The sequence below is a fragment of the Pezoporus flaviventris genome, unplaced genomic scaffold (assembly GCF_033815535.1).
Source record: "Pezoporus flaviventris isolate CSIRO_AGI_PZ_B2104156 unplaced genomic scaffold, CSIRO_AGI_Pfla_v1 ptg000006l, whole genome shotgun sequence".
Lineage (NCBI taxonomy): Eukaryota > Metazoa > Chordata > Aves > Psittaciformes > Psittacidae > Pezoporus > Pezoporus flaviventris.
In genome coordinates, this window is record NW_026892554.1 from 15,779,417 (window position 1) to 15,800,424 (window position 21,008).

The 21,008-nt window shown below is 38.4% G+C and overlaps 1 protein-coding gene across 5 annotated transcripts in view; it reads right to left on the minus strand.

Annotated features, from left to right (window-relative positions):
- Positions 1-21,008, minus strand: part of THSD4 (thrombospondin type 1 domain containing 4) — a 317,127-nt gene that overhangs the window by 239,443 nt on the left and 56,676 nt on the right. For all 5 annotated transcript variants that reach the window (XR_009742235.1, XM_061447099.1, XM_061447101.1 and 2 more), the window contains 3 exons: positions 17,959-18,066; positions 14,053-14,122; positions 1,895-2,337 (listed from right to left, as the gene is read on the minus strand). Coding sequence is in view for 4 of the 5 variants with exons in the window: in XM_061447099.1 (XP_061303083.1) it covers positions 1,895-2,337; positions 14,053-14,122; positions 17,959-17,987 (542 nt within the window). In the remaining variant the exon portion in view is untranslated. The remainder of the gene's footprint in view (positions 1-1,894; positions 2,338-14,052; positions 14,123-17,958; positions 18,067-21,008) is intronic.

Sequence of the window (21,008 nt, forward strand, 5' to 3'; positions counted from 1 at the left end):
CCATAACTGCAGTGATTGCTTCAAGACTTCCAGACTCTCCTGGCCTGCCTGCAGAGGCCACCACAACAGCAAGGAATAGCCTGCAGGGATGGAAGCCCAGCTGTGCCAGCAGCCTGGCAGCAAGCCTGCTGCAGAGGCTAGGCCAGCTGGGATCCCCTTGGAGTCTGAGGGTGCCAAGGGACTGGAGCAAACAGGCTTTGAATGACTTTGTGCTGATGAGTCAAGGCCAGGCTTCCAGTTTCAGTAATAACCCAGCTATGTATTACAACCTGTAGCTTTTACACTGCGCAGCTGAGAATGGAAGTGCATTATAGTAAATGATCAAGTAGGAAAACAGAAAAAAGAAAATATTAAGACTTTTGTCTCGATGCAGTCATGTTAACACTGCTAGCAAAAGCCTGCCTCTGGCATTCTTGTTTGGGTTTTTTTATGTGTATCAGTGCCATACTGAAGTAATACTCCACAGGTCTAGGCTATGCATTTGCATGGGTTTGAAAGAAAGACAAAGCAGTGATTAAAGGAAATGGCCAACACCCAGGCAGATCAACATCTGAACAGCTGGGTCCTGCTTTTGGAAATACATGCTTTACTGAGACAAACAGGAGGCTAACAGGTCAACTTCTATTTTCAAATATCCTTTTAGATGAAGAGAATTTCTTCCTGGGTCTGAGAATGTATTTATTACAGCAATAGAGGGTCCCACTGTCTTATTCCAGTCAGGCTGGAATATTGCCTCAAGGTAACATTATTTGTTTGGGTCAGCAAGATGACTTTTTAAAAGGAATTACAGTTGACGGCTTCACCTAAGAATCTTAGAGAAACACATTATATCAAGGAGGATTTGAGGGGGATTGAGGTGGTTCTGGGTTTTTGGTTTTGGTTTGTGGTTTTTGTTTTTTGCTTGGTTTGAGTTTTTTGTTAACTAAACCAAAAAAAACAAACCACCTCTCCATGCATCTCACAGAAGAGAGCTGATAAGGAAAGAATCAGACAACTCCTGGTATACATATTCTAAGAAAAGACAGACAGAATAGAGGTGTTTCAGGAACACTCCCTCCCAAGGGATCTACATGCCCGTTCTCCTCAGTTTTCAAACTGGAAACATACCTATTTTCCTTTCATACATATATGAAAAAAAATCTGATAGACTGGTACCACAGAGGAGAAAAAAAAGTGTTCTTCCAGAAACTGGAGAATTAATTGTAATTAATTGTAACTGCACAGTTCCACACAGCCTTAATGACTGAACAGCTAATACTATAAAATTGATATAAACATATGCAGTATTAAAAACACTCTGTGCGTTAAACAACCACATTTTTAATCAAACAGGAAATTTTGCTAAAAAAATGTGGTAGAAAACAAAAAAGGGAACAGAGAAAACAAAAAACCCATAAACAGCCTATGAAAAATAGAAAACAGACCTAGAGTTTTGACTAAAAGAAAAGCAAATGGACAGTTATGTGACCATTCTTGGGTATGGGGGTGGGAGGGAAGTAAAACTTGTTTTTTCATTGAGTTAAAATCAGAATGGCCACTGAAATTAAGAATCCAATTATAAAGCTGTTACTTGTTCCAATTTTTATTATTATGGTGAAGATAGAAATGTCAAATGAGAGTGCAGCAGAAAAGGAAAAGTATCTCAACAAGTCATCATGTGAAAGGAAATAATCTGCCTAGTGCAATTATAGAATAATTATACCTGTCCTTGGGTATTATCATATAAGTAGTCAGCAGGGAGGACAGCCTTCCAAAGAAGATGGCAAACATTGCAAAAGTCAGTGTTAGTCTTTCATAGCCTTTGTAAGTATTAAAAAATATCAACTCTAATCTGACATGTCATTCTTAAGATACATCATTCATAGCAAGAAGAAAATGGTGCATAGACACATACCTCTTTTCCGGCTTGGTGCTCTGCCTCTGGGTCTGAGAATGCCTGCTGCCTCTCAATGCTCCTCTGCTCAGGTGGCTGTTATTATGGCCTCCGGAAGAAGCAAAGGCCCGAAGGCCAGCCCAAAGCTGCTCCTCATTCCTGTGAAGCGGCACAGACGTACGAATGGCAGAAATGACATGGCCAGGATAAGCAGTCAGCGAGTCCTCGTGGTGACGGGAATGCTGATGAGCAAGGGTTCTCTCTGAGGCTGGGTATTGCCGCCCTGGCCTTCGGTAGCCCCTTTCCCGGTAATAGGCTGGGAGGCAGGGCCGTGTCTGCTCCATCACACCACCACTGCAGCTCCGAGAGCAGGCAGACCAGGGGCCCCAACTTCCCCACATGCCTGGGATTCCTGCACTGCTATCCTCAGATGCATCTCTTTGCTCTTCTATCCTCTGGGGAACCTGTAGACACAACAGATTGACTTAGGAACAAGAATCCACACTGTAATACGAGGAGAACACTAATATCCTTCTTATGGCATTCACTGTGCAGTCAGAAGTGAAACTGAACAACACAGAAAGTAACTTCTCTTATTCATTCCCTATCAAACGGCTGCCTATTCTGCCAGTGTAAGAGATCTCCTACAGCCATCAACCATTCAGACCAAAGGTACCTTTTTGACTATCTGGATAGGAATAGCTTTTCTTTAGTTTTCAGGAATGGAAAACATTGTGTAATGAAAAGTTTGAGAATGCGGAGATTGCAAACTCTTAGAATATTACCAAAGTCAGGAAGTTAAGTAATTTTTGGTGAGGAACTTGGGTCAACAGACACTGACTGCTCTCTTCCACTCTGATACCTCAACAATGGAGACAGCTGCTGGTTGCAATAATATTTCAGGAACTCCCATCTAATGTGGAACATTTTAGGAAAGCAACAGATTAAGAGCACAGGCTGATTTCCAACCAGCCAAAAAATACTGCTATAGATATACTACCACTTTTCCCCCACCCACATTAATGCTTCACAGAAAAAAGCTATTCAAGATGACCCACCCAACCCTACATTCACAGAAATCACCATCAAACCCAGTAAAAGACAGGAGAAATTGCTGGTCTTGTGTGTTCAGTGCCACATAGCCCATACTCGCCATTCAGCAGCACAGGGAAACCGAAACAAAGAAGAACCCCAAGGAGAGGGGGTTTTTGCAGGAAACTAGGAAGGATTATAAAGGGCAGGGACTGCTACTCTAAGGAGAGTTAACCCCTCAAGCTATGCTAAATATTTAAGTATCATGACCTTGTGGTTGGCAAGGTATCAACACAGCTGGAAGTTACAAACACCCATCCCAATCTCCCTAGGGATTTGCATCACAAGCTTTACCCATTCCTGCAACTAGATACGTCAGGATTTCTCAGTCTCCCGTGCTAGGCAGAGTGCTCAACTTCGTTGCACATAAATCGGATGCATTTTCATTAAATGCATAGTTTTTCTGTTGCTTCCCTTGTCCAACTGGCTGAATCACAAGTTTTCAAAGTAGGCTTCCAATGTCCGGTTTTCACAATTATTAACTTGCCAAACATTCTTTCAAATGAGCATCCTTTAACAGTTGATTTATATTGTGAATAATCTTTGTACCAACAAGTATACATACAGATTAATTCAATTAGGAAACAAAAAAGGCACTGTCCACAAACAAATGCTTGAAACACCTCTCCAGCGCTATTTGAGTGTGTAGCTACATCAAAATGAGCTTTGCATAGACAGCCTTGTCTGACTGTATGTCACTTCTGCCCCCTTCAAAGGATAACCTAAACTCATAACTTCCATTAATTATGCCTCAAACATTATTGTTATAACAGTAAAAGATTAACATCTACATACTTTGCCTCTAGTCACAGATAACCTGCACAGTCACTAACTGAACTGCAAACCACCTATGCCAGTAAGCATACATTATGATCAGCTAGCTATAAACATGGCAGGCTTTGGTGGAATGTGGTTTGCAAACACAGTTGAATACACCATTACAGTATGAAAAGGCAAGCCAGAGCAGGGCTTGTGGTGCTGCTGTGTAGTAATCAGTTGTGGTCTACATAATCTAAAACATTTCCCCACTCTGAGGTTGCTCTCACACTTCAATCACCAATCACAGAAAAAAACTACATTTAATTATAACTTCTGAATAATAAAAAGCATCTGCATTAGTGTCTTATGTTGCCCATTTCCCCCGTGTTATTTGAACAGGAGCAGATGTGTCTGCTTTTAATACGTGGGTACCCTATTTGGCATCAGGCTTTTAAATCCATTAGTCTGTACAATCTAATACCACATAATGTCAAAATTATGAACAACATGCAACATCATCTTGGTTTCTGGCTGTTACATTTGCTTTCAAATCCAGTAACAGAACACCACTGGTTTACAGTTCGACCAACTAAACAAGTTACTCTTCAGTCTGTGATTTTTTCAATGAATATTCACTGTTCATACTTACACTACACATTAATGTATCTCTAGCAGAGATATAAAATGGTAATGGTGACTCACAGAGACACTCTTCTGGCCTGACCCTGGTCTGCAGTAAAATTTAATTATTATCAAATGAATAGTCCTTCATTATCAGAAGTCAGGTTTCACCTGTCTGAACTATTTCTTACTTATTTTTTTTAAAGCCAAAGACACTCATGCAGGCACCAACTAAAATCTGTTCCTCTACAAGCAACTCAAGTCACCACTAACATAACAAATATTTCGTTATATAGAAATGGAAACTTATACAATGACAAGTGTTGACCTATTGCAGAGAGAACTTTCTGACTGCCAGACTTCACTGCAGCAAGAACTGTTTCCAGGAAAATGGTACTTTACATGACTGAAGGCAATGTAAAGAAATTTCGTACCACTTAATATCCACAGTAAAACACATCTAGACATAGCACAAAAAGGTTAAATCTAGCTAGTCAAGCAAGAACCTAATAATAAAACCAAGTAAAAAGTAACAGTATGTCTTATACTGATGTACAAACTCACCACTACTTAATTATAAAATGACAACATTCTGAGATGGGAATTTTCATTAGCAAATCAGGTTACGCACTTTCATTTTCAATCAAGGTCTGTTTTCTTACTTTGAGAAAGACGGGGGGATACAGACAAATCTTTTGAGAAGATGACGTGATTAATGGCACAATCTACTCAGTTTAGATTGTGTAGCCTACTAAAAAAGACTGACTAATTTGAAGCTGCTTAGCTTAAAGAATGGAAAACATAGGGGGCAATCATGAGTCTTGCAAATGGTTTACATGAAAAAAAAATTCCAAGAACTGTTCATTTTCTCTCTGCAACAAATTGTTCTCCAGGCCTCTCCCCAAAACACAAGTAACAGTGGATTTAAATTTAATCAGAGGTGATCCAAATTAGCTAGCAGGAAAAACTACTTAGTGGAAAGGCAAACAAAGCACAGGAACAGATCGCCTGAGGAGATCCTGGCATCACAGAGGCCGATCTCGAATCCCTACCAGGAACAACTAAGATACAACCAATCCATGCCCGGAGCAGAGGAAATTAACTTCTGGTCTCACAGGTCACTTATGTCCTGCTGTCCTGTGATTTCCCAGTTACTGTGTAGCCAGTAATGGATTCGACCACAGCCCTAAGATACATCCAAGAAATTACAGCTAGCTACAGAAGACAGCTGAAGTATTCCAGATCATCTCAGAAACATCACATATTCAGAGATTCCTGATGCTAGGTCCCCTCCTCCTCTCCCTTTAAAACTTAGCCATTAAACAGCACACTTTCTTAAGGGAAGAGTTTACGCCTGCACTGGGAAACAAGTGAAATGCATAGTGAATTTTCCGTGCCAAGTTAAATCATGAAAGTAATTTCATTAATAAAATCACATAGCTTGCAAAAGGGAGAGATCAATTTACCCACTTAATCTACTTTCCCATAGTTCATGATTGATTCCTCCTGTAGGTAACCTAGTAATATTCATTCTGATTATAAATGAACTGCCAAAAAGATTTCTATCTACAGCAAATAGCCAAATATTTTGCTCTACAAATTCAATCTATCTTCCCTGTCAATTTCACTCCATAATTATAGCCCTTTTTTCCTGTACATTTTTCAGTTATATAGCAGGACAAAGTTTGCGAGTGGAAAGAAGACATCTCACTAGGTACAGTTGTATGGTAAACATTGTAAAGAAAAGACAAGCTTTCAGTGTGCAAGTGCTTGCAATTTCTACATCTCCACTAATTCCTATCAAATTGCTATCAAAAATTCTTTAAATCAGCATTTTTCTTCATAATGGCTGTTATGCAGTAAATATCTTCCAATCTGTCACCTTTGTAACAGTGAGTGGCAAACTGAATTGAGGGTAGGTGTTCAGAAGGGCAGCCACAGGGACACTCCTCTTCCTTTACACATCAGCAGTTTGGAGCAGAGCATGCCAAATTTTGAATGGGCTAAAGGAAATTGTAATTTAAACTTCAGAACCTGTTCACATGTAACATAATCCTATTTCCCTGCCAGTGTTGTAAAACACATCTATGGAACCACTTTAATTCTTTCACCAGTCTAAGCATCTTAAAAGAATATTCTTCCAGTATTAACTCAGCTGACTTCTAATAAAGACCATACCTATACAGCGACAACAATTTCCTAGCAGAAAGTCTTTACAGTCCATTTTATAGATGTTAATTTGCAACCACCATATTTTTTATGCCTCTTACAAGAAACACATGGAACATTGGTGGCTTGATAAAAACAATCTACCAAAAAAAACCCCAAAAACTTGCAGATAACTTCTCAGATCTCTCAAGGCTAGGAGAAAAATGGAGCAGAGGCCAAACAAAACATCATGACACAATGTGTACATGTCTGCCTGGTTAGTATGCTCAGCTATTTTAATCCTTCAGTGTATCTTGGAAGCCTTTAATCAGAGATGTAGTAAACCATTTGAATTTTACAGTACACGGTAAGTGTAAATATTACCAGCTTAAACGATTTGGGTTTCCGTTCTTTGTATAAAAACCTTGTCTGAACATCTGTGCCTGTGAAGATTAAAGGGCTAAAAAGCCTGGAAATAGAAGACCTTTGTATTCACAAATCACTGAAGGGAGTTCCAATGCCTGGAAAGTTTAACTGCCCCTTCAACCAACTCTGACCACATCTGAAGAAACTTTGACATTATTTAAATAGGCCAGAAAGTAAACAGCTCTGAAAAAAGTTCAGAACAGTTTCTGTACCAAGAGAGCCTGAGGCTTCCTTCAAGTTTGGCTAATTTTTTTCACACCAAGACCACCTCCATTGTGCTGTGTGAGACTAGTGTTTCAAGGAAGAGGTTTCTTTTCATTCTTTTGTAGGGCCATTAAGTACTTTCAAGTAAACAGATGAGTCACTCCTGACCTCACTTCCACCAGGTCCTATACATTCCCTACTTATCTACAATGGGATTGCTTCTGATTTACAGTAACATAAAGATGATAAGGATCAGGCCCTCACTGTATCACAAATTAGGCTTCTTTATTTTAATAAACTATTTCCCCAGCACTGACTGTCACCTGTGACCGAAATCACCCAGCTTGTACTACCCTAGGCCTTTTCCAGGTCAATTATCTTCAGCTGTGACAAAGCTGTTGCCACTCTATCATATTTCTACACTTAGAAAACTCCTTTGCGATCCACATATGGTGGAAATACGGACTTTATTTATTCAGTAATTGACTTAACACCTCTCAAGATCTCTCGGCTAGTCATCCACCCATGACTCCAGAAACAGAGAGGACAAGCTGCCATAAAATAGAAAGCAACATTCCCTAACAGAAGAGCTCATCTGTGAATCCAAAAAGCTTCTCATCTTTACCATCACTCTGATACAAAGCCAGGGACAGAATCAGCATGCAATACTGCTCTGAAGGAAGATGAGAAGCTTATCTATGACCTTGTAAGCTCACCTGCTCTGGAATCCCACTGGAACAAAGATCCTTTCATTTTTTCTGAGAACAAGCTTTAAGCTCCTCCTCCTCTGAGCTTAAAGAAGTTAGTGGGTTTTAATTAAAAAATAAAATAAATTTCAGAGATCCATGACAAATCAGGTTAAAAATACCAAAAGCATTGGCCTTGATTTTTCAAAGACTGTATTTGCATAAAATAATGTAATCCTTACCCCCTCACCTTTCCCCATACAAAAAAAGTATGTTATTTCTTAACCATTTTAATACACATCATTAAGGACAGGGAATTAGTAACAATGCAGAGATATTAAGAAAATTCTTTCAGCTGTTGTTCTAAATATTCTGTCTAGTTTTAAAGGAAAAGTCTTGGCGTGGACTAAATCATCTCTTCTGTTTCCTAAAGATCACTGTAATTAAAATAGCAATATTATTAGCTAGAAAGGCTTTTACCAAAGTTTCAATGAATGCAATGGTACGGGTATCTACACAGTTAAAGTCAACCAGCTGTGCTGAAGGCATGCAGATATACTGACCAGTGAAAACTGCAAGAGGAATATGGACTGCATTTCAGCTGGTAGTGTTTATGGAATTCATGTATAAAAATACAACAGACAGCAGATCTCTTATAAACAAGAAAAACATTACAATAAAAGAAAAAAAGCATGACACCTGCACCCACTTGTTGCCAGGACCATGTACACAGCAGCTGTACACAGACACATTCATGGCGACTAAGCTGCTCTAGTAAAATTGTTCAGAGCACGCAGCCCAGCAAGACAGAACCATAGCAACTTGCAGCAGGCCTATTAGCAAGAGCTGAGCTCCAGCTCAGCAAGTCCTGACAAGTTCTACATTTCAGTCACTGTTAACCTTAAGGCAGAGCTTCACCCTATCTGGACTGCAAGGAAGAACACAGCTTTCTGTTGTTACATGTTTCTGCTTCTCAGGATATGTAAAACCAACGTGGTGACTGGCTGTGGTGGAGATCCCATGACACTCCTTAGCACCATTAGACTATTAGGCATTAGCCCTGATGTCCTGGCCAAAATCCAAGCTTGGATATTAACTACTTTGTCTAACTCCAATTTCCCCTCAGTGTTTCAAGGATATAGTAGACTTCATACTTCACATTTTACTCTGTTACAGTATGTTCAGATGTATTAGGCAGCTGTTTCCTTTTCAGTTAAAAGAATAGTGACTTTTATAGGGTGTGATAAGGTGAAAGAACAATAGAACTAAAGGAACATTGTCATTCACTGTCATTATTACAATATAAATGAAGGTGTAGGGTGCCATTTATGCACCAAACTTCTTACGTGAATTCTAAAAATATAGTCAGATTTAGTAACCAAATTCTTACTCACTTGAAAGAGTACTCTTAAAAGTCACCACCCTCTTTGTGCACTCTCCCTCTACCTTCCCACTTACACGTCCATGATGACCCTTCAACAAGCATATTCAAATTCAACACGGGCTGGGGGGGGTGTCAACCACACACATTGTAAAGCATATTCATCTCCAGATTTTGTAGGGAGTATAGCCACATTCACTTGAATACAGAGTTCTGTTCATAGTGACCTTGTATATTTAATAGCAAGAGATAACATCCAGTTTATTTCTTCTTTAATTTAGAGCCACCATAAAGAAACAACACTAAGCCCAAACAGGCTCAAAATTCTTGAACAGTGAAATGCTTGCAAAAATAAATCCTGACAATTCTTCCAGGCATTGAAAATCAGTTTGTTAAGATACTGTATCTTCATTGAAGCCAATACTAATCTACAGCTGAGTGACAAAGATAGGCATAAATTCAAAGCAGCTCAGTGCTAATAACAGAAGCAAGATGATAAAATAAAGCAATATTTACACCAGAAATTCTATTTGGACAAACTTTATTACTATTTGCATTACCAATTTTACTAAAAAAAACAAATCCAAGGCATAACTACAGCTCACTTTCTTAGCACAGCAACATGATTAGGTCGAACTCTGTCTGGCAATGACTTATAAAAAACTGGGAATACAGACTTAAGTGGTTGTCTGGGAGAAGCACTGTTATGTTTCATATCTTAACCTTCTGTTCATCACAGTATGACACTTACCAGATAAAGTGAATTAATATTTATTCAATAAAATAAGCATAGGAAGGGAGAACAGAGAGCTTAACTGCATGATGAGCAGCAGGAGGGCTGTTCATATGGCCAGCACTGATGGACGTGGAAAGTCAGTTGTTTTAATATTAAGAAAGATTTCAGTTTAACCAGTTTCAGAAAGCTTCGATGATTTTTAAATGCAAGTGGCAATCATTTGGTTTCATACAACATTTTCTCTTTTTTTTTTGGTAATATCAATGAGCATTTTGGCCTTATGGAGAAGTACACCTGATATTTAGAAATTATGTACTATTAATGAGGAATAAGGAAGTTAGATCATTAAAAAAAAACAACACACCAACCCTCCAAGAACCCACTGACCAATACCATGACCCCTGTCTTCAGCAAGAAACCATAAAAATCTTTTGCATAGGAGTTTTTATTTCTAACTAACGAATATACCATGTATTTGGATTACTGTCCAAACTCGTGCTATTTACAGAGATAAGATTAACAAATAGAGCATCACCATAAGCTCAGATGGATGAAGATTTAAAGATACTCCCTGTTTTCTGGTTTTGTGCACTTCTGACAGCAGAGAGCATTTTTAAAGTAAATATACACAAAAGCTTCTATATAAAAATCAGCTAGCAGGTTTTTCTGAAACTAGAAACTTTGTATTGGTCAATTCTGCCTTTGTATGACAGAAAACCTTTCAAAACTTTCATTATAAAATCTAAAAGCAGAAAACATTGCCCAGTCAAATGTTAAAAAACACCCAAAACAAAACCAAACTCCACACACCCAAAAGGCACCATCTTACCAGCCAGTGTTCAAAACATTTCTATTTTAATAGCAAAGTTTCCCCAGAGTAACAAAAGAAGGGGACAAGTATTGCACTTAGTATGGGGATGGAAGGTGGGAGCTCCTGAAATCAGAAGAGTTACAGAATAAACTGCAAATAAGAACAAATAAAGCTTTCCCATCTCCTGTCATCTCCCCAGGTCTTAATTCCACTATCTGACTTCCCCACTATGGAAGTCATTTACCTCACTTCTTCTAGCTAACAGTCCCCAGACTGTCATAGCAGAAATGGATTTGTGTGCATCTGAGGAAAGTGACCTGCTGAGCTGCTCTTCCACATTCTGTTGATATTTCTCTTTAAAAAAAATTAAGATTAAAAATTGCTGCTTGAGAAGATAAACTCCTTTCTTCATATTAAAGTCCTAAACATATGCCACTAAGTCAGGAGTAGCTAAAAGGTACTTTAAGTATTTTTAGTATACTGAAGCTAAATAAAAACTCTCACAAGAAAAGAGACAGGAAACTACAAACAGATTTTTGTTCAAAAATCTACATTATGTCAGGCTCTCTGAAACTAGTATGGTGTTAAACATGGATTCCAAAAAGAAAAAAAAAGTTTGAAATCTAGCAAGATTTTAATACAAGCATAAAACAGTATTTCCTAATCAGTGTTCTCAAGTCCTAAAAAAACATCTCAGCTGTACTGTGGGTGTCCAGAGGCAGTTACAACTGCATTTCCATCAGCTGCTTTGGGGATTGTTCTAGGTTTTATTTCATTTTCCCAAAAGTTTTAGTGTAAGGAGATCTAGGCTATTGGGAAATATTTTAATGAATTATTCAGCAAAATACTCAAGTCCAGTTCTCTAATTTTACTTCTCTGTCCATAGCTTTCAGAGCAAAATAAGTATATGCAGGGTACACAACAGAATCCAAACACTCTCCCAACACTGCACATTCAAGCATCAATTGTGCATATGTGTCTAAGCTACAAAATAAACACATGGGGTATAACCTTATGTTCTAACAGAATTCAGCTCCAGTTACTCAGTTTCCACATACTGTACCCTCTGAGGATGTGTATAAAAGTTACCAAGCACCACTTTTGTTATTCACTACAAAGGTAAAATGACATATTCTTCATTAAATCCTTCCCTCCTCTCCCTTTTTTTCCTGCAAAATTGACCTCCTTTCACACAGGACCTCTGCCAAACAGCAGAGATGCACACAGAAATACATAGGAGATGCTGTCTGTGAATGCCAGCAAACACTTGTCCAGGTCTCTGCATTAAAAGAACAGGAACAACTTCCAGAGCTACAAAGCAGAGAACTCGCGTTTCATTAGATACGTGCCTGACTTGGCCTTCAGAGCTGCTAACAGTTTCTCTTGTCTGGAGCCGATAGGTGTGTCCAAAGGTTTCCAAAAAAAATTTATTAATATAGACTTCCAGTCTAAAATACAGTTTGGCATGAACAGAATCCTCTCCCACAGAGTAAGAGACATGAATGACAGACAGCCTTGGAGCTTGTATGAGGCCATCACTAGAAACTTCTGCCTGTCTTGTTTTCAGTGAAAAGAACATCTCCAAGGTGGTCACTGTGCCCCTTAGCACCATGCCTTCAGTCCCTTTAACTAGTACAGAAGACACTCCAGACCTCTGGCATTTCTCATTTGACTGAAAACAAAGAATCTGATTTTATAAAAATTAATTCTGGAGCTTCACAGAATGAAGCAATTGTTTCTCTGACTTACTCTATTTTAGTTAGTAGATTTTCTTCCCCCTAAGGCCATTTGAAAGCTGCACTGCAGCATCTCTCCACTGTCAATGTTACAAAAGAATGCCTAATTACACTGAGTACCGAAAACAGAGCAGCAGCCTGACCACTCAACTGCGCAAGAAAATACAGGGGACCTCAACTACTGAAGAATATTACATTGTACTCAGGTTAAGAATAAAGCACTTGGGCAGCTTGAGAAATGCTGCAGGCTGGACCATGCCAGTTTCAAACTGCTTCATTACTGACCTCATTTAACTTTCTTACAATTAGGCTGTACAAGGAGTTGAACATAACAGCTGTGTTCTTCAGGAGCTGTAACTATCAGATGGCTTCAGGTTTTTAGCCCATACCTACAGAGTGACTGTCCACAAAATTTTTTACCCTAAAGACAGCACAAAGAAGGAAACCCCACAAACTTGCCTTTTACTCCCTTAAAAAGTACCATTTAAAAATAAATATACATCTTGCATTATTATTTTAAAATCTATAGTAAAAAGCAGAATTGGTTGTGTTTGAATACCAATTTAGAGATGAGAACAACACTGATATAAAGTCACAGCACACAGAGATCAAGAGCATTCATAGGGTCTCCCCTCAGGTCTCTGCTAGAATCACCAATACTTACACCAGTCCCGATAAACAATTGTCCAACACATTCAGAGAGACTTCCATCATGGAAATTCTAAACATTACCCAGTCAATATGATCTGTTCTTCTTTATATCCTTACCCTAAGATTTTTCTAACAATAAACCTAAGTTTCCTTTACCCCAGTTTAAATCCACGTCTTCTCATCTATTCCCCCGCAGACAGAATAGCCTCCTTAGCACTCCTAAGTATCTCGAGATTTTTATCTGCCTCTCCCACCAGCCTTCAAGTCTTTAGATTAAACGACTTGAATTCATTCAAATTTCCCTCAGAGCTAAGATTTTAAAAGCTCTTGAAGATAATCACAGCTCCTCTGTTGCTCTCCAAACTGTTCACTAATTTCCTGAAAAGCCATGCAAAGACCTAACCTAAATATTCCAGCCAGAATGCTGAGCAGGATGGAAGGTGCACCATGCCACTATGATGAGTGAACCATTCACAAAAGCACAAGAGCAGTTTTCAGCTCTGACCTCTAGCAATTTAAATCTAACAACAGAGGTTTGGGTCCAACTGCTGTTTCAGGCATCTCCATCACTATAAGAGAAAGAGCTACCTATAAGCAAATGGATGCTTGTGCTAATCTGTGCTTGACGACTGCTCTCACTGACATGAATTCTTCTTCCTCCTTGTCTTTCATGCTAAAAATCCTCCAGAGCTTGAGTAAACTGCCACTGACCTATTTGTGACTTACAACACTTGATACAACCACTCAGCTAATTAACCATGATGAGCCCCTTTCAACCAAGTATATATTTATATTTTTAAAAAAAGAACCCCAAAAACCACACACAAGCCACATTATTCCCAGAAACTGCATTGCTTTATGCCTCTTACTCTAATGTTTTCTACATTTACCTTTAAGCACATAAAACCTGAACATTTTTAATTCTTACCTTTCTGTGTTCAATTGAAGGCTGTGGGATGACAAACTGAAATCCCAGCACTGCTAGCGAACTGAGAAGTCTGAAAAAGCAAACAGGTGATATAATTACCACTAATCAAACCTATTACAGGGTTTCATACTGCAAGAACATATTTAGACTCGAGTACCATTACTAACCAAAGCAGACTCACTAAACTGTATGTGACGTTCTTATGACATTCTTTTCACAGAAGACAGTACCAGTTACAGCCGCCTATTTGTGCGTCAAGTAGAATCCACTGACAGTATTTCACATATATGTTTAAATTAAAATATTCTAGGCAGTTCACATTTTAACACCTCAGCATTGGTGTCAAACTGACATATGCTTTGCAAGTTTTCTAAAATGCTAAGTAAGATTTCACCCAACTGTGGACTAAGCCTGCTTCTGGTTCTGGCTCCTCATTTTATAGACACAAGAAACATGTAAAGAATCACCATGATTTTGCAGAAAAATAGGTTTTTCTCCAGCTGCCTAACGCTTGTAGAAACTGAATAACCTAATGGGCACAGAAGATGGAAAGTAGCAGACACAGCTCACCAGAGACTCAGTAGAAGCAGCCAAGCATCACCCCAGTCCCCAAATCTTCAATCTGAAAGGAGTCATAATGGGAACCAGGCCCAAACAAACTTTGTTCTGTCAAGCCTCACCACTGTAATGACTCCTAGGAGCCTGTTAGAAGTTAGGCTCAGTTAGCTTAGTCTTCTGTTTGCTATAATTTGCACTGGAGACTGGTTTGCTGCCTTGTAGCAAGGCCCTTCATCAGAAAACACAGAAAGGTGCAAGCGCAGAATGAAGGTATCTTTATTTCCACCAGAAATCTGAGCTTCCTGTCTACAAAGAGTATGCTTCGCACCCTCTACAAAGAGGAAAACTGCTAATGATTTGCTGAATTTAAATGCAGAAGTAAAACTGATGGATTTGGATCCAAAATTCATCTGAAAACTAATGTACCAGAAAAAACCCAGCTGTGCTTCCCACTCTCAGCTCCTTCCTTCGCTCCCTATGCGGTAACCCTTTAAATATTTCTGTTTTAGATATTTTCAGAGACAGACCTCCTAAACAGAAAGAGGGTTTTATACTAATAGTTTCATTACCACCAATACCTATATTCTTATACTAAGCAGAATGTTTTTCTTGAGATTTCTATGTTTGTTTTTGCTAACATACTGCAAAAGGAACATTAGGTAAGTATTGATTGCACATGGCCTATCATCACTTCACCACCAGTCTATGCCCCTCTCATAGAAATAAACCATTCAAAGGTAAGAAGAAGTCATTACTTCCTTACTGCCACATCAATTTAAGAAAACAAAACAAAACAACAATTAAAACACTTTAAAAGTCCATTAGAATGAAGTATTATATTTCACAAAGCTATCATTTATGAGGAAGAAAAATACAGAGGTAGCTGAAATCAGAGCCAGAGTAGGGCACTATAAAGAAACCACAGTTAAAGAGTCAAAATGTGCAGTTCAGAGCAAGGCCCAATAACACAACGTTGGGCAGAAGCCAAAGGCATGAATGAAGAAACTGATTTGCCAATCACATGTGAAATCAAAGCCAGAAACAGAACTCAGATCTCCAAAGTGCAAAATGACAGCATCAATTCTGACATTAGCTGATCTTCATGTTCCTTCTCCAAGTGCTCAAGCGATCCTTTAACTACTCTCAATGAAAATATAAGAAGCTTCTAAGTAGGCAGAGCACAGACTGACTGGCCCAGCCCCTGCAAGTTATATTTAACATCCTCTGCAAATTCTATTTAACTTCCTTGTCAGAATCTTCCAACCCACTCCCTGGTCTCTTATGGCTTCTGCTCCCTATAATCCCTCAGAGTATGTGAAAGAATGTTCAGACTTTGCATAAAGAAATGAATGCTTTCATCCTCAAACAAGACTTTTCCGATCTGTCTTAAGGACTACAGATTTCCACCCGTAAATTCTTCTGAAATCATGCACTAGGTTGGGAGTTCTGAACTGAGTGAGAACCATAATCTTCAAAGCAAATTACTTATCAGATTAAAATTTCCAGTTCCAAAACGCAAACTTTCAGTATATGTGTGATTACACCATGTCAAGCTTTTCCTGACCATTCTTTAATGAGGTTGCACTGTAATCTCCCTCTGTATGTACATGCTCAAGGACAATGAAGCTAGTTTTTAAATTCGTTTCTGGTATCTGTATTTGGATCGCTCAGAAACAAAGGTATCAACCTATTATTTCAAACACACACAGGAAATTTGCCAGGAACACTGAAGCTATTCTGAGGTAAACCTCTAGCTTCAAATCAGTGTGTGGCAATTTAATTTTTTTAATGTTATTTCCCTCAGTAGCTTGCTTTGGCTAACTTCTCTGGACTAGGCCTTTTTATTTGTCATGCTTGACTAACGTTAGCCCTCTCAAGCTACAAAAACATGCTTCTCCAATTTCAGTAGGTTTGTTTTAAGTATTCTTACTGTGCAGAAAAGCCAAAACGAACAAGCGCTCCTCAAAATCAGGCAAAACTTTTCAAGTACACATGGACAGATCAGGTATCAATTGCAGCTGATCACTGGCTGTTTAACTCAGGCCTCTGTGTGAGAGCCCTCCTTTCTGGTACAGCCCATGCTCTCACAGCCATGGCACTACTTGAGCCAAGTAACTAGTTTAAAACAAAGTCAGGCTTTAAACTGCCAGTCTACCAAGCTGCAAAGAGCAAACATGCTCACTTTTACTGGTGATACCAATTTCTGTTTAACTGGGGAGGAAGGGGCACAGAGCAAAGCAAAGCTGCATTAGTGCTATTGCAGGAGTAGCAAGAAAAGGTTTGCTGTTTAACACCTCATTTAGGAACACCTCTCAAAGTTCTTCCTCTGTCACTGCAGCATTAGCTCTCCACAAACAAAGTGGAGGATACCAAAAATAGATTTCTTTCATGGTTGCAGTCCCTTAGAAGTTGTATTTTACAAAGGTCTCTCATGGCCAACTATGGATTGTCCAGATAGGAGTAAAAGAATTTTAGCCAAGTGATCAGTACTCTTGTCTCATATTCCTGACTTCATCTCAAATGACAGTCTGCAAAACAGTCTAAGGCTGGGACAGCTTGGCAGGAGCTATTCAGGAAGAAGTCTCAACAGGAAAGATAGTAGAGGTAGTGTCAATAATATCTGACAGAACCATTTTGATGTGGAATCTGCCCTGGCATATTAACAAGGATGCCAGAATTGCAATCCAAAGATTGATGTCTGAAATTCACAAGAAAAGTTAAATAAGAGGTGTATCTCCACACAAATGAAAGAGCAGGCAGCTGTCCCTCCTTGCGCATCAGCTTTTGCTCATGTGGCATCAAAGCTGTCTGCTTTCTCTGAATTTGCTTGCCCAACTACAGAACCCGACAGACCAGCTTAGAAACAGCTGAATGTTTCCTTTCTCAGGAAAACTGTCTGAAAGGTCTTTCCTATGTTTGCCCACTGGCAACTGCTTCAGGAATGCAATATAGCTTCCTGAATGAATTACAGCACAGGTACTAAAACATGTAAATCAGTAATGTAAGCCCACCGACTGCAGTTGCACAGCCTCATAAGTAGAAAAAACAAATCACCAAAATAACAAGTTTCCAATAATATATACCATTAAATTGGCACACACTAACAGATGCTCTAAGCATAAACAAATGCCAAGAACTTTCTTATTTTCACTATCACCAAAGAACGCTATGTCTGGTATGCATGTACTTGATTATTTGGTCTTCAGACAAGATTTTTATTTATCCTTCTATGATACACATAATATTAACACTTTTAACACCAAAGAAAGAGACAACCAAATTGAAATTTACTGCAGCGCATTAAAAATATATTAAATAAGATTTGACATGTTTTATTGCATTACTTACCTCAAAGAAACTATTAAACTGTCTACCATGATCCTTTAATGCAAGGTCTCTTGAAGTGAAAAATACCTCTTCACTGCAGTACAGCACAATGCCAATCACACACAAATCCTACAGAAAAGGAAGAGAAAAATATTTAACACTGCTTGTTTAGCATTTTCCAGGATGTCTAGGAAACTGGATACAGACCTACATTAGTCATCTCTAACTCAGTTCTTGGGACCTTACAGCAATTCAAACTGGAAATTGAGTGTATGTTACACAAATAGACCAGACACACCCCATATTTTGCAACAGGACTTCAAAAGTGACAAAGTACTCTGCTTAAAGACTATGGGATGCAAAATCTTGATCTGAATCACAAGGATGCAAATCTGATGTTAAGCTTGCTTGCCTTTTTTATCTAGTATTCCTGGTATGTCACTTTTATTACAATAAAGCAAACAGCTTTATTTAAAGTCTCATGTAAATAGGCTTCATAGAACTGAAACTGGGTTACCAATTTCTATTGTACAGTATTACTATCAATACACTCGCCATTTTGTGTGCAATGCAAGAATGATTCTTCAGTGAAAAACACAGAAAAGCAGTGCTGATCCCTCTCTATTACAGATGGCAAACCCAATCACAATGAAGTTAAAGGCCTTGCCCACAGTCATGGAGGAAATCTGGCATTCCAAATCTAAATTCAACTGAGCCTAATCTCTAAGTAGTATCATTGCATCAAGACTACTGCAAATGCACAGAAGCTCTACCAGTCCTTGAGAGAGCCATTACCTAGGTACACTCTAATTTGTTTGGAAATACTCTCAAATGTTTAAACATATGGGGAATTCTTATTTTGGTAACTTTGTAATCATATATTGGACGCCTAAAATGCTGCACCAGAATTTTCAGGCAGGAAAGTGCTCCTTGCAGCAGGGAAATACCTTGTAAATCCAGGCAGGCAGGAGGGGAAGGAAGGAAGATAAGAGGAAATAAAACACTGTCAAGACTGAACCTAAAGCCATACATTTTAGAACTTGCTGAACTGCCACCTGTATCTTGCAGTTACAAGTGGTTACATGTTGAAATGCAGTAAAGTGAACAGAAACAAGAGAACATTGCTGTTCGGAGATAAAGAGCTCTCCATTTCTGTCAGGTAGCCAGATAATTTAAATCTGTCTAGAAAGAGACAAGACATACAAGAACTTAGAAAAGTGCAACTAGACAAAGTACAGATCCTGCAGCTAGGAAAATGTTTATTGTTTGCAGGTAACTGGACAAGCTAAATAGTCTAGGAAATCACAAACAACTTTAAAAGAAAATTCCTTTTTTCCTCTTTAAATTGTTCAATTGTTCAGTTTTTTAAATGGAAGGCATTAAAAGTTGAGTACTTCAGAAAGTATCATAACAAAGTTCTGCATGTAAAAAAGTTTGAGTTAGTCATGAGGAAGAAAGTGTTAAACTACAACTTTTCTTTCTGCAATCCACACTTGTCAGTTGACATGAAGCTTTCTCAAACTTATTCACCAATTACACTGCTTAATGTTGTAAAATTGCTTTTTATAAGATCGGTAGCACTTCTGAAAACAGATTTTTCATCTGTTTCTGCTGCAACACGTTACGCCATTTGAACTTTTAGCGCATAGATTCAGAAAAAGCTACATTCCTTTAATCGTTCAGCAAGTCTACATACACAGCACTAAGGCATTTAGACAGATCCCCCCAGACACTATTTACTAACAGACAGCTTAAATTGTGAAGGAAACAAATGCCTCACACCTCACTTCCTGCAACCTGACTCTTAATTACCAGACATACTGAGGCAATAATATTTATCACTTACTGAAAATGGATGATATGCAAGTAACTTGGATTGTAACCAACATAGTTTCAAGTTCTTATAATTCTAGGGGTTTTTTCCCAGATGTACTCTCTTTGGGGTTGTATTTTTCTTCACTCCACAATAATCTTTTATGCAACATCCTTGTTTGGAGGGACAATCTCAGCAGAACACTGTTACAGGATACAAACTCACAGAAAAATAAATGTGCACTCCCCTAATCCATTTTGTAAATTGCACTTCATTTGAGAAGCACAGAAGATACTATTATAGATACAGTTTTGTGAAGAACAGGGGTAGGGACCTCCAGATTGTTCTTTAAAAGAGTGTCCATGCATATGTTTTCAGTTTTTTCAGTTCAGCTCTATCTTCACTGTCAATGTCAGGTTGCATTACAAACTTAACTTTTAACCCTATTTCACTACCTTTTTCAAAACACTTCTTACTGCAGCTCATAGATGCATTTCTTCTGAAATCTCATTCATAGTGTAAAAGCTGCTAATGTATCTAAGTGACTTAAGAGTTTTAAAAATTATTTCAGTGCTTAGGTGCTTACAACCTATTGAAAGAAATGTCATTTTGGCAGTGGTGTTTTTGATATATGGAAAATGTCCAAACATGACAATCATTCCAGAAGATCCAGGGCACAATACCTGAAACAGCTATAGTCAACACTAGGATTAAATAGCATTAATTTTGGCATGAAAACTTCTAAAAGCCTGATGGGTGTACTATGTACTAGTAACTGCATTAAGTCTTGCAAATGTAAAAATGAAATTACCTTCCCACAAGGGACTTAAAGAACTATAGACCTATCTAGCAAAAGATTTTCTAGTAACCCTATTTACAGCAGTATAGATATTAACGTCTCAAATAGAACAACTCACACTCCTGTACTTAAGCAGAGTTTGCAAGACTTTGTCCACTGCATTAAAGTAGTTGATATTTCAGCAATATTTCCTGCTTCACCTCCAAGTACAATGAAAATAAAAACTGTGAAACTGAGAAAGGGAAAACAAAAGAAACAAAAAAAAAAAAACACAAAACAAACCCAACCAACCAACCATGGGATGACAATCAATTCATTGAAATCCTCATGAATTGAATTGCATTACATACAGTAAAATTTGTATCAGGTCACAAAACAACTGGAAAAGAATAAAGACCCTGCTTAAAGTCTCTTCCCCTCCACTGAGTGGAAGGTGAGTGATCCTAACCCCTCCAAACT